General features: G+C 60.3%; 1 protein-coding gene across 4 annotated transcripts in view; it reads left to right on the plus strand.

Moving 5' to 3' along the window:
* Window positions 1-12,437, plus strand: part of CHD6 (chromodomain helicase DNA binding protein 6) — a 90,808-nt gene that overhangs the window by 56,156 nt on the left and 22,215 nt on the right. For all 4 annotated transcript variants that reach the window (XM_054845814.1, XM_054845816.1, XM_054845813.1 and 1 more), the window contains 10 exons: window positions 272-448; window positions 2,138-2,281; window positions 3,080-3,335; window positions 3,812-4,022; window positions 4,520-4,715; window positions 5,238-5,402; window positions 5,787-5,966; window positions 7,231-7,341; window positions 10,097-10,299; window positions 10,715-10,914. In XM_054845814.1, the coding sequence (XP_054701789.1) occupies window positions 272-448; window positions 2,138-2,281; window positions 3,080-3,335; window positions 3,812-4,022; window positions 4,520-4,715; window positions 5,238-5,402; window positions 5,787-5,966; window positions 7,231-7,341; window positions 10,097-10,299; window positions 10,715-10,914 (1,843 nt within the window). The remainder of the gene's footprint in view (window positions 1-271; window positions 449-2,137; window positions 2,282-3,079; window positions 3,336-3,811; window positions 4,023-4,519; window positions 4,716-5,237; window positions 5,403-5,786; window positions 5,967-7,230; window positions 7,342-10,096; window positions 10,300-10,714; window positions 10,915-12,437) is intronic.

Here is a 12,437-nt window from a genome sequence, read left to right on the forward strand (position 1 = left end):
ACTCATGCAGAAAGGGGAAAATGCAGCAGAGCCCCAGCCGCAATTCTTGTCCACGCCTGTTTGCCTGCCCTGAAGCAGTGTCTGGTTTGGACAGACGCAGCCTGCAGCCAGCGAGGAGGCTTGCAGGAACCTGACTGCTGCTTGAGAGAGATGAATCTGGGGAAATCCCAGCTAGGAGCCAGATGTTAACACTGATATGTTGACAGGATGTCTGACAGCGTCCTGCCACCCTGCAGGAGTCAAGCGCTGTGTATGGTTTATGTCTCCCTAGGGTAACCCTCTCCCTGGGATCTTCAAGTTCCAGGTGGTTATCACCACCTTTGAGATGATCCTTGCCGACTGCCCGGAGCTGAAGAAGATTCAGTGGCGCTGCGTGGTCATTGACGAGGCACATCGCCTGAAGAACAGGAACTGCAAACTCCTGGAGGGGCTGAAGCTCATGGCCCTGGTGAGCACGTTCTGTCCAGGTTCACGGGAGAGCAGGGTGGGCCAGAGATAGTCATGCCTAGCAGTCAGGGACCACTGCCAGCTGCTCAGGCCCAGCGCCAGGGCTGAGAGCTCCCCGTCAGAGGGAAAACCATCCAGGACTCATCGGGTCGTGGAAGCAGTGCCGGTGATGGGGGCCCTTCAATAGATGGGGCACTGGTGCCCCACAGCCATCACAAACTCCTTTTTGCTGAAGTGGAGTGTTAGTCCACAGCAGGCCAAGTCCCCCCGTGCCTTCCCATCCGTGTGCGCTCCCTGGCAGAGCACTGCCCGGCCTTGCAGCACAGCTTAGGCTGCTGCAGCACGTGGAGGCAGCTGCTGACCAGCCGTGCACAGCATCCTCTGGCCGTGGTGTGCTTGTACCCTGCGGTGCGCAGGGCTGCAGTATTCGAGCTGGTTTCTTACTGCTCTGCAAACATGGGACCAGTCCGGGCCAGGGAGGGAGGTGCAGGACTGTGCGTGGTGAAAAAGGGATCAATGAGCTGCTCTGAGAAATGAATTTGGATGTCGAGCTCCTTTCCAGCCCTGGGAAAGGCAGCGCTGTGGTTTGCTGGACCAAGAGCCATCAGGCCTATTGGATCTCCCAGCCCTACCCAGCTCCATCACACTCACCTGTAGCTGGGCCAGGCCTTCAAAAATTAGGTCTTGTGTCTCCAGTTCCCAAAGACCCTGCTGTTTCCCTGTGACCTTGTGTCTTGTGCAGGTCCCTGCTGGGTTGTGAGCAGCCTGGGGCAAAGCGGGATTGCTGCTGGCTCCCCTTCCTAACCATCACCTTCCTTTGTACAAGTCCTGTGGGAGCCTCCCACCTTACAATCGCCCTTCTTTCATAGCTGGTGACTCTTGAGGATGGTCCCTGCAGGGCAGGGGCTGGGCAGGAGGAATAGCCTGAGTGGTGAGTGAGCGCCCAGGTCTCTGGCACTGCTGGGACAGAGCAGCTGGTGTGCCCCAGGAGGCAGCACGTGGTGCATGAAGCCAGAGCCCGTGGTGTCGGCGCATGGAAGGGAGTGCCTTCTGCTTGAGGGGTCATCTGCCTCTCACACCCCCAGGACTCGGGGGGTTGTCTGGGCCCCTGTCTTATTTTATTGCGTGTGTTCCTATGTGGTGAACCTCTAATAAAAGCTCCTCCTTGTTCCCAGTACACACTTGACACAGTCATACATCCCCCTGCTGATTTTGGAGCACCCTGCTCATGCTGGCCCTAGCAACAGGTCCCTGATGCCCCTCAGTATCCCAGGGCTCTGGGCCATGTTCCCTCTTGTTCTACCCAGCCCTGAAGAGGGACATCCTGCCCCCAGGGGCACAGAGGCTTGGGCTCTGGCAGCGTCCCCGTCCGGTGCCGGCACAGCCCTGCCTGAGGGTCTTGTGCCAGGGAGGGCTGAAGCCTGGGCGCAGTGCAGGATTCTCGGTTTTGGCTCTTGTTGCTGGATTGGAACACGTCCAGGGGAGCATCCTGGGTGCCACAAGCCAGTGTTGTGGCAGTGGCTGGGTCAGGGCTGGCACCGTGGCCAGGGGAGCTTTTGAGGGAGTGTGTGCGCCCCCAGGCCACCTGGAGCCCTCCTGGGGCTGGAAGAGAAGGAGCACTGTGCTCTTGGGACCCCTTGGACCCAGCCAGTGGGTCTGAGCCCTCAACCTGTTTTCTGTGTGCACCCAGGAGCACAAGGTGCTGCTGACAGGGACGCCCCTGCAGAACTCGGTGGAGGAGCTCTTCAGCCTCCTGAATTTCCTGGAGCCACAGCAGTTCCCCTCAGAGACAGCCTTCCTGGAGGAGTTTGGAGACCTGAAGACAGAGGAGCAGGTACCTAGAAGAGTGCCGCTGGTGACTGTTAGCACAGGCCACTGGGACGCATGGTCACCAGGCCGGGCGCGCACTCAGACATGTACTTTGTGGAAGTGGATACAACTCCTCGTGCCAGGAGAAGCAAAGTTGTGACAGAGCCCCCAGTGCTGCTTTGGAGAGAGGAGACCAGCCTGTGCCAAGGCAGTGGTCTGCTCCCTGCCTGGCTCCCCTCTGCCCCTTGTGTGCCTGGGCAGCACAGCTCACCCTGCTTTCCCACCTGCTCTGTCCCTGAGACCGACAGGAGGGTGGGGGCAGTGAGGAGATCACTAAGTCCGTGTGTCAGTTGCCCTTTTCAGGTTCCCCTGGGGACTGTCCTCCAAAGTTCCCCTCGAGCGTGGGTCATGGAAAGCAGCTCAGTCCCCTGGGCTGTCTCGCTGCCATTTGAATGTCTGGCTTAAGTGGAAATTGCACAAAGATCGTCATTCTGAGGGAGCAGGCGTGGGCACATGGAGCAACCATCGTCTCAGCTGCTGTCAAAGCTCTCAGCTCTCCTCCTGCAGCAGACACATTTACCCCAGGCTGCTGGCAGCAGAATCGTGTGGAGTTCATGGCCCAGGGCTGGTCACTCACATGCCTGCCCCAAGGAAGGCAGACCCTGAAGTTGTCCTGGCTGTCAGCAGAGCAGCTGCTTCAGGGTCATTCGTAGTGGGTTTCCAGCCTGGGAAGCTCTAGCGTTGCAGGCCCCTCTGCTGTTGTCACCACACCGCGTGCTTGCCATGCAGGGAGGGCAGTGAGTCTCTGCGCTTGCTCTGGCAGGTGAAGAAGCTGCAGTCCATCCTGAAACCCATGATGCTGCGACGGCTGAAGGATGATGTAGAGAAGAATCTGGCACCCAAGCAGGAGACCATCATTGAGGTGGAGCTGACCAATATCCAGAAGAAATACTACCGGGCCATCCTGGAGAAGAACTTCTCCTTCCTCTCCAAAGGTGCCAACCAGCACAATATGCCCAACCTCATCAACACCATGATGGAGCTGCGGAAGTGCTGCAATCACCCATATCTCATCAACGGTGAGGACTGTGCACAGCAGGTGTGGGGGGGATGGATATCGCTGCAACATTTATTGGTCACTGCCTGCAGAGCTCACGCAGCTTGGGAGCCACCTCAGGCCCTCATGCCATCTGCTGCTGGTGTGGCCCAGCACAGGATGCAGTGATCTGCCTTGTTGCCCTCACAGGCAGCCCAGCTCCCTGCAAGTGCCGCTTGCTGGTGGGCACCTCAGGGTCTTTTGCCAGGCTTGCTATGTTTGGGGGTGTTCTGGTGCGGGACCCTCTCCAGCCTGGCTTGTTCTGGTGCAAGCCCTGAAGAAGGGGTAGTGTCACAGGAGTGGAGGGCCTTCTGGAGGTCTCTAGCTGACCTCCCTAGATCTGATTGACTGCACGGGTTCTCTTCCTCGCGTGGTGGCTTGCTGCTGCGCTGGATCGGAGGCTGGGGGCAGCTGCACTGCCAGCCTCACCAAGAGCTCACGTCCCTTCTCACCTGGCAGGGGCAGAGGAGAAGATCCTGGAAGACTTCCGTAAAACACACAGCCCGGAGGCGCCGGACTTCCAGCTGCAGGCGATGATCCAGGCGGCCGGGAAGCTGGTGCTCATTGATAAGCTGCTTCCCAAACTGATTGCCGGTGGACACAAGGTGCTCATCTTCTCCCAGATGGTGCGCTGCCTCGACATCCTGGAAGACTATCTCATTCAGAGGCGGTTAGTACAGGCTTCAGCGTTCACCGCACCTCCTCCACATCACCCCCATCCTGCACTGTAGATACAGAGTGGAAACAGCCCGGGGTGGGGATTTGGCCATTCTGTGCCCATGTATGAAAGGATCTGAGTTACTGCTGGTGGGCGCAGAGACCCCAAAGCTGGGCAGCTCTGACCATTCTGCATTGCCCAGGGCTAGTCCTAGGGGTGACCAAACGGAAACAGGCCCTTCCCTTGGTCCTGGTTCCTGTGAGCCCCGTATCCATGCACCGTGCTGGGGTCGTGATGGTTTTGCCATCGTAAGAGGAATGGCTTTTGGGAACAGTGGCAGTGCACACAGGCTGATGGGGCCTGAGCCTCCACCTGCGTCCTGCCACTAAGTCCTGCCTGCCTGCGTGCCCACACACCGCCCGGGGGAAGGAGCAAGAAGGGGTTGGTAAGCCGCAGCCAGTTCAGGCCCTGCTGTGACCCTGCTCTCGCCCCATCCCCTCTCCGAGCAGGTACACCTATGAGCGCATTGATGGACGGGTGCGTGGGAACCTGCGCCAAGCTGCCATCGACCGCTTCTGCAAGCCCGACTCAGATCGCTTCGTCTTTCTCCTGTGCACGCGGGCAGGCGGGCTGGGCATCAACCTGACCGCTGCTGACACCTGCATCATCTTTGATTCAGACTGGAACCCACAGAACGACCTCCAGGTAACGGGCTGGGCCAAGACAGGTTGGGAGGCCCTGCAGCACGGCTCCCGTCACTCGTGCCAGCCGGGGAGGGAAGGGCAGCCACACCCGGCTGTACTGGGCATGGGGTGCCGTGCTGGGAGACCGGCAGGAGTACAGGAAGAGGAGACATGTCATGGGGGAGACCATGGTGTGGCTCTAAAAGTGGGGGTGGACCACCGACCAGGCGACACTTTGTCCGTACGTGGTGTTGGAGGGGGTGAAGTGATGGGTGCCCCCCATCTGCAGAGAGCCAAGGCTCCAGCCTGAGCCCCATGTCCTTGCCCGGGGGTGCAGGGGTATCTGGTTCCCGCTCCACGATGGTGCAGGCCCGGCGCTGACCCTGCCAGGTCAGTCACAGGCACTAGGCGAGGGTGCTGTGGTGGGTGAGAGCTGATGGCTCGGGTGGGTGAGTGGTGGGTGCTGGTGCAGGGTGCCACAAGCCACACGGCCCCCATCCTGCTGGGCTCACTGTCCTTGACGCTGTGCCCTCTGCACTCCCAGGCTCAAGCTCGCTGCCACCGGATCGGGCAGAGCAAGGCAGTGAAAGTCTATCGCCTCATCACCAGGAACTCCTACGAGCGGGAGATGTTCGACAAGGCCAGCCTGAAGCTGGGCCTGGATAAGGCTGTGCTGCAGGACATCAACCGCAAGGGCAGCACCAACGGGGTAGGTCAGCTGTCCGAGTGGGACTAGGCAGGAGGCGCTGCGGGGGAGCTCTCCTCCTTCCCCTGCAAGTCACTGCCAGGTCAGAGCAGAGACCTGGGCAGGCTTCTGGGGAGGGACAGCCCGGTCCCACACACCGCGTCACTGATGTTTGGCCTGGCAGGCTGTCCCTGCACTGCCATGGGGTTGGGGGACATGTGTGGTGCTGTGTCTGGGTGACATGGACTGAAATTCCTCACAGTCCCTCAGGCATCTTTGCTGTAGCAGTGGGAGGTTCAGGCTGGCTTGGGGCATCTTGCCCTCCCTCCTGGGGCACACGGAGGAGCCTTCTGCTGTGCAGGGCCCAGGGCGGCTGGCCAGGTTGGTGATGCCCCCATGTTTGGGCAGGTTCAGCAGCTCTCAAAGATGGAGGTGGAGGACCTGTTGCGGAAGGGTGCCTACGGTGCTCTCATGGACGAGGAGGATGAAGGATCGAAGTTCTGTGAGGAAGACATTGATCAGATCCTCCAGCGCAGGACACAGACCATCACGATCCAGTCTGAGGGGAAAGGCTCCACCTTTGCCAAGGTGTGCTGTGCTCCATCGGGACGGAAGGGGGACTCCCCCAGGGTGGTGGGGGACATGCTGGAAGCACGCAGGGCAGTAATGGTGGGCTGACCTCTTACCTGTGTGTTGAGACATGTCTGCACGGAGAACAAGCTCTCTTGCCTGTCCCACTGTGCCCAGGAGTGAGACTTTGCTGGGGCACGGCAGCAGCATGGTCAGCTGTGTCTCACTGGTGGTCAGCAGAGCGCTGAGGAGGGGGCCACCAGCCTGGGCAGGTGATTAGAGGCCGCCCAGGAGGGTTCAGCTTGCCAGCTTCCACGTCCCCTTGGAAGGCGGCTCAGGCTGGTGAGACGGCAGAGCGGGCGCCGGCCTCCAGGTGCTGGGCAGTGCCAGGCCATGCTCTGTCACAGGGCCGGCGGTGTGGGTGGACGCAGAGCTGCTCCTGTGTCCCTGTCCGGACACTGCAGGGTGGAGGCCTTGCTCTTCTGATGGGCTGAGGACCCCTTGTCGTGGCAGCAGGCCATGCCCAGAGCTAGACCCTATGCCCAGGGCTGTTGTGGGCAGGGTCAGGCCTCTCCTTGGGGAGGATGGATGAGTTCAGAGCCTGGGGGAGATCCAGTCCTGCGCTGATCTACTCATGGGCTGAGCTTATTTGATCTGGAGTTTCTCACCTCCCCTGCCCTTCCGGACACCGGTGCTGTGTGGTGCTTTGCCGAGCAGAAATGCAGGTGGAGACCTGGACTGCCGGTGGCATGGGAAGGAGTTGTGGTATGTTCAGCACAGCCCTCCCACAGCACAGCCCCACTCTGTCCCCAGCCTCACCCTTCTGCTGCCGTGGGACCTGGCTCTGCAGGGAGACCCCAGGGTGGTGGCAGGACCTGGCTGCTGGCCTGCATGGTGCCCGACGCTGGGTGCTGCTGTGCCGTGGGAAGCTGTGTGCCGTGGGGCCCTGACAGCCCCACAGGAGAGAGCCCGAGGAGCCAGCTCTGTGCCGCACTCGTTGCTGGTGTCGGCTGGGGGCACCAAGGGCCGTCTGTCCCTCCTCCTCTTGCAGGTGGCACAGCCCAGGCTCCGTTTCCAACGGGTCAGGCAGGACTGCAGCAGCAGAGAGGAGGTCAGCTCCCTTCAGCAGACAAAGAGCCCTCTGGCCTGTGTCAGCATGTGGTGTAACACCCCATGGCAGCGAGACTGTGCTGCAGACAGATGTGTTAGGGATCTCTCTATGGGGGAAGGCACATCTGGGTGGTGGGTTGCACCCTGTTCACTCCTCTTCTTTCACTCCCAGGCCAGCTTCGTAGCATCCGGGAACAGAACTGACATTTCCTTGGATGACCCCAACTTCTGGCAAAAGTGGGCCAAGATAGCAGAGCTCGATACAGATGCCAAGAATGAAAAGGTAGGACCCAGCTCATGGCCCGTGCGCCCCACAACTGATCTGACACCGCGTGCCGTGATCTGCAGGCAGAAGCTGTGTGCTTCCGCTGGGCTTGTGAAGGCATCAGGAATTACTGCGAGGGAAGACTGACCCATGAGGGCTGGCTAAAGCCCCCGTTACTTTAGCCACGTGTTGGGCTGTGTCTGCCTGGTATTTCAGGGTGCTCAGTCTGTGCTCCTAGCTACTCCCAAGCCTGGTTAAGGGGAAGCAGTTGGGGCTGGCAGCATGTGAGGGGAGGAGAGGGTGCAACAGCCAGCACAATGGCCTGCCTGTGAACCCAGCAGACTGCTGTCACTGCCCATGCGTGGCTGGAGCTGTGCTGGAGTTCCCTGCAGCACAGGCAGGCATGAATGCCTTGCGCTGCCAGCCAGCTTGGGTGCTGGCGGCCTGGGCACCTGGGGTTGGGGCTCCAACATGGAGCAGTACCAGGACGGTGCCACGCTGCCCTCCGGGTGCCAGCTCTGATCTCTGGCTCCCTGGCTCTCTCACCAAGCCCAGAAACCTTTGCTAGCTCAAGACACACCAGGGCCAAGCTTCCAAGCGCCCTGGCAGGGCACAAAGGGGCCCAAGTGCCGGCTCTTGCCGTGCCTGGGGTGAGCAAGGCTGCGTAACCATTCCCCAGCCCAAACCCAAGTCCGCGTGAGCCCTGGCACCCTGGCACAGGGAGCCATTTGGCCTGGCAGCTCTGGAGGAGGCCTGGCAAGCTGACATGAGTTTGTATATTCTTGGAGCTCGCAGTGCCAGGCACATTCATTTCACCACAGCCCCCCCGGCTCCCACCACCCCAGGTCTCGATGGCTGAGGAGGTGGTGAAACTCGGCAGCGTGCCCTGGCTCTCCTGGCAGCAGGTGGAGAGGAAGCTGTGCTGCGTGTGACTGTGCTCACTGGGCTCCCTCTCCTCTCCCTGGGTGGCCCTCCAGGCCCTTTGCAGGGCCACAGCACCCATGGGCCTGGCAGGGAGCCTTCAGCCCAGCAGCAATCCAGCCACTTAGTGACCTAGAAGCAAAGTGGACTTGCAGTTAGTTGGGGAGCAGGTGACATCAGAGCAGGCAGATCCCTGGAATCGGTTATGCATCACATGGTCCTGTTTAATGCCAAGGTAATAACCATAATAGCCACAATAACCACGCTTCTCTGTTGTGATTTATTCATAATGCCTAATGTGTGGGTTCCAGCAGCAGCACAGGAAGATTTTGAGGAGCTGCAGTGGCATGACGGTGCTGAGCCACTGCTGGTCAAGAGCCTTGTGTCAGGCACACCAGCACGCTCAGGTCCCAGCCTCTCACCAGCTGGGTGGATATGAGGGACCCCTGGAAGTGGGGGCCATCGCTGAGCAAGCACTGGGCTGTGGCGCTGTAGTGGGAGCAGTGAACTGGCTGGGCTGGAGCAGGCGGTGGGTGCTGACTGGAAGGATATTTTCTATATCCAACTGAATACTAGCCACGTTCACCCAGCCCAGGGCTTCTCCTGCCCTGGTGGAGCAAGTGGGGACAGGTTTGGATTGTGCCACTCCTTCCTCCGTCAGCGTTTGCAGCCCGGCTCTCCTGCCTGCAGGGATGGGAACAAGGAGTAAAGCCAAGTGGATCTGGCAGGCTCGTCACCATGTCCGGGTGAGGGGGTCACGGGCTGTAAATGGATGCTCCTAGAGTCTCACCTCTTCCCCTCACTGGCAAATTGGCTCCTTCCCAGCAGTGGCCATGGGCAAACGCAGCAGCAAGAGCTCTGGCGAGCCGGTGCTTGGTTTCTCCTGGCCTGGTAGCAGAGCTGCTGGACATTCCCCACGCCCCTCTGGGGAGCATCTCCCGGGGGCAGCATCCTTGTTCTCTGCCCCTGCCTGCTCTGCCCACGAAAGGAGCTCTCTAGCTGAGCGCTGAGATGGAGCTGGGAGGGTTGGTGCCTCTGCCTGTCGGGAGGCAGGAGCGGACAGACGGGGTCCCATCTTTCTGCTGGCCCTGCTGAGCTCATGGGCTCCGCTGCAGCCCGGGCCTCTCCTCCCAGCTCCTCCATCGAGCACAGGGCACTGCAGCCGGCTTCAGTGGGGCCCGGGGCCTGCCGAAATTCCAGCTAAGGCAGCAGTGCCGTAGAGATGGTGCTAGACAGCAGCAAGAAGGAGGCCCTGCAGCTCTGCAGAGCTCACTGCTCTAGCAGGGAGAATGGGAGAGGGTGGAGGTGTGTGTGTCTGTCCCACGTGCGTGAAATCCAGGCAGATTTAGATGACGTGGATTCATTTGGCAGGGCGGGGAGAAGGAGAGGAGGCAGGTACATGCTATTTAATCTCATATCGCTCCCTCCTGCACCTCCTTGGAAGCTGCCTTTCCTCTTCCAGCCCACCCATCCGCCCCGACACAGAAATTACACCGCCTCCAGCGCAGTGGTGCTTGGTGCAGGCAGTGCTGGGAGGGCCAGGAATATGATTCAGAGCTGAGTCAGCTGCTGGTTGTCAGCAGTTTGAACCCAGAGGGCCTGATTTTCAGCCTGCCATTGTTCAGGCTGAATTTTTTGCTGGCCAGGAGTTGTCTCGTGTGTGCGGGCAGAGCCGCGTGCAGGTACTTTGGAACAGGTATCCCAAGGCGATGGCCAGCCACGGGGCTGGCGAGCCAGGAACCAGAGGCGCGAGCACAGCGGGGTGGCAGTGTGAAGGGGACTTACTGTGCCCTGATGGCAGGCGGGTGTTTCTGCCCATACCTGAGCGTGTTCTCCCCTCTGTCCCTCGTAGGAGAGCCTGGTCATCGACAGGCCCCGGGTGCGGAAGCAAACCAAACACTACAACTCCTTTGAAGACGATGAGCTGATGGAGTTCTCTGAGCTGGACAGTGACTCGGACGAGCGACCCACACGCTCGCGGCGCTTCAACGAGAAGACGCGGCGGTACCTGCGGGCTGAGTGCTTCCGCGTGGAGAAGAACCTGCTCATATTCGGGTGAGTCTCACTGCTCCCAGAGAGCACGGCCACAGCCTCCGGCTGCCCCAGCGTGCATGTGGGCTGCTGGCTGCCCCAGCCACTTTCTGTCCACCCTGCTTGCAGTGTCCCCTCCTTCCAGCAGTGACCTCTCTGGTGGGACCTGGGCTGTAAGCAAACAAATTTGGGATAGAGGGAGAGTTTGGGGGGGCAAAGCATGAGCTGGCAGTTGGCGCTTCCAGAGTCTACTCCTGCCTCTGCCCTGTTCAGTCCTGGGCAAACCTCTCCCCCTCTGCTCCCATAATTTGGGGGCAGAACAGCCCAACCCAGGGGAGCTGGCAGGGCTGTGCCCCTGGGCGAGCTCCTGGAGAGAGGTGCCAGCAGGGTCTGTAGTTGCACAGGAGTGTTTACTCTGTCTGTGTTCCTGCTGTTCCAGCTGGGGACGCTGGAAAGATATCCTGACCCACGGGCGGTTCAAGTGGCACCTGAACGAGAAGGACATGGAGATGATTTGTCGGGCCTTGCTGGTCTATTGCGTCAAACACTACAAGGGAGATGAGAAGATTAAGAGTTTTATCTGGGATCTCATCACGCCGACGAAGGATGGCCAGAACCAGGCTCTGCAGAATCACTCAGGTATTGCGTGTTCTCTCTGCCATTGCACCTCTACCTGTCGCTGCTGTGCCAGCCTACAGGACCAAGGCTGCAGAAGTCAAAGCAGAGCTGACTGAAACAGCCAGCGAGCAGTTGTGCTTGAGCACCGCGACTCTCTCTACACAGAGAAAGTGGCTGTCATGGGACTGACCTCCACAGTGACCCTCAGAGCCAGCAGCAGGGACTGGCTGGGTGGGGGAGGCTGTTTCCTGGCTCCCAGTGCCATGGCTGGTGCAGAGAGAGCCCTGTGGTGGGAGCAGAGATGCCATCCTACTCTCAAGTGGGCACTGCTAAGTTTTATCTGGCCTGTGAATACTGCCAGGGTTCCCCCGTGCGGGGAGACACCGGGCAGTGAGCTCGTGGGGCGCCAGTGACCGTATGAACACATTGGGTGTGAAAGGTGCGAGGGTGCTTATTCCACTCGGAGCATAGACGTGCCTGGCTGTTCCTCAGGGCATCGCAGGACGCGGCGTGGATCCTTGTGCAGGGACCCTGCCTGCGTCTGTTGGCAGCCCCGGCCCTAACGCCAGCAGCTGAGACCGCCAGGCACGGCACTCGTGGCTGCGCCGGGGAAGCTGGTGGTGCGATCTGCGCAGCCATCTCAGCCCAGGTCACCAGGTTGTGTCTGCTCTCATCATGGTTCTTGTCCCAGACACCGGTCTGCAGCGCCTGCCCTGATGGGTGGAGGTGCAGCGCTGGTTTGTCCCGAGACTTCTCAATGCAGAATCCTGCCCAGGTGACGCTGCCTTCTCTCACTCCGCCTGGCAGGACCCTTTGTCTCAGGTTTGGCTGTGCCCTCCCTCTTCAGAGGACTCGTACACTTATTTTCCAGTGTGTGTGAGGTCCACATAATCACACCACACGTCCAATTTGTAATTCCATCTGCTTTCTGTTGGGCGGAGGTTTCCAGGGTCTCATCAGCTTCAGACAGGGGCCACCCAGAGCCTTCCCCAGCCCTGCCCCCCCCTCTGTCTCTGGCTGCCGGGGCAGTGGGGCACTGCAGATTCGTCCCCCGCCTGCAGAGCAGCGTCTGCTCTCTGTCGGCGTCCCTTGGGGCTGGAGCGGCACAGCAAATAGAGCCCACCATGCACACAGCACCATGCAGCTGCAGTGGCTTTTGTTTTCAACGAGATGAAGACAGAGCCGGTGCTGGCTCCTTGGATCAGCTGGAGGGTTGTGGCCTGGGACACGTGGTCACATTCTGTCTCAGAGGGCTCTGCGCTGGCCTAGCAGCACAGTGCCGATGTCCTGCGGCTTTCAGGACGGGTGAGTCAGGCTGGGAGGGCCGGCTGGGGGAGGCCGCGGCGCTCCCTCGGGGTGCTCGGAGCCCCACAGCTGTGTGCTGCTTGTTGTGCACTTGTGATCTGTGGCGCAGGGTGAGTAGCAAGGGGGCTGAGACCCTCCAGCCTGCTTTTGGCATCGGGGAGCCAGGCTGAAACCTGGGGCTCCTGTTTCGTGGTGGTGGAGCACAAGGAAGGCTGTTGTGCAGCGGAGCTGTTGCTGAG

This window comes from Grus americana, chromosome 17 (genome assembly GCF_028858705.1).
Source record: "Grus americana isolate bGruAme1 chromosome 17, bGruAme1.mat, whole genome shotgun sequence".
In the NCBI taxonomy this organism is placed as follows: domain Eukaryota; kingdom Metazoa; phylum Chordata; class Aves; order Gruiformes; family Gruidae; genus Grus; species Grus americana.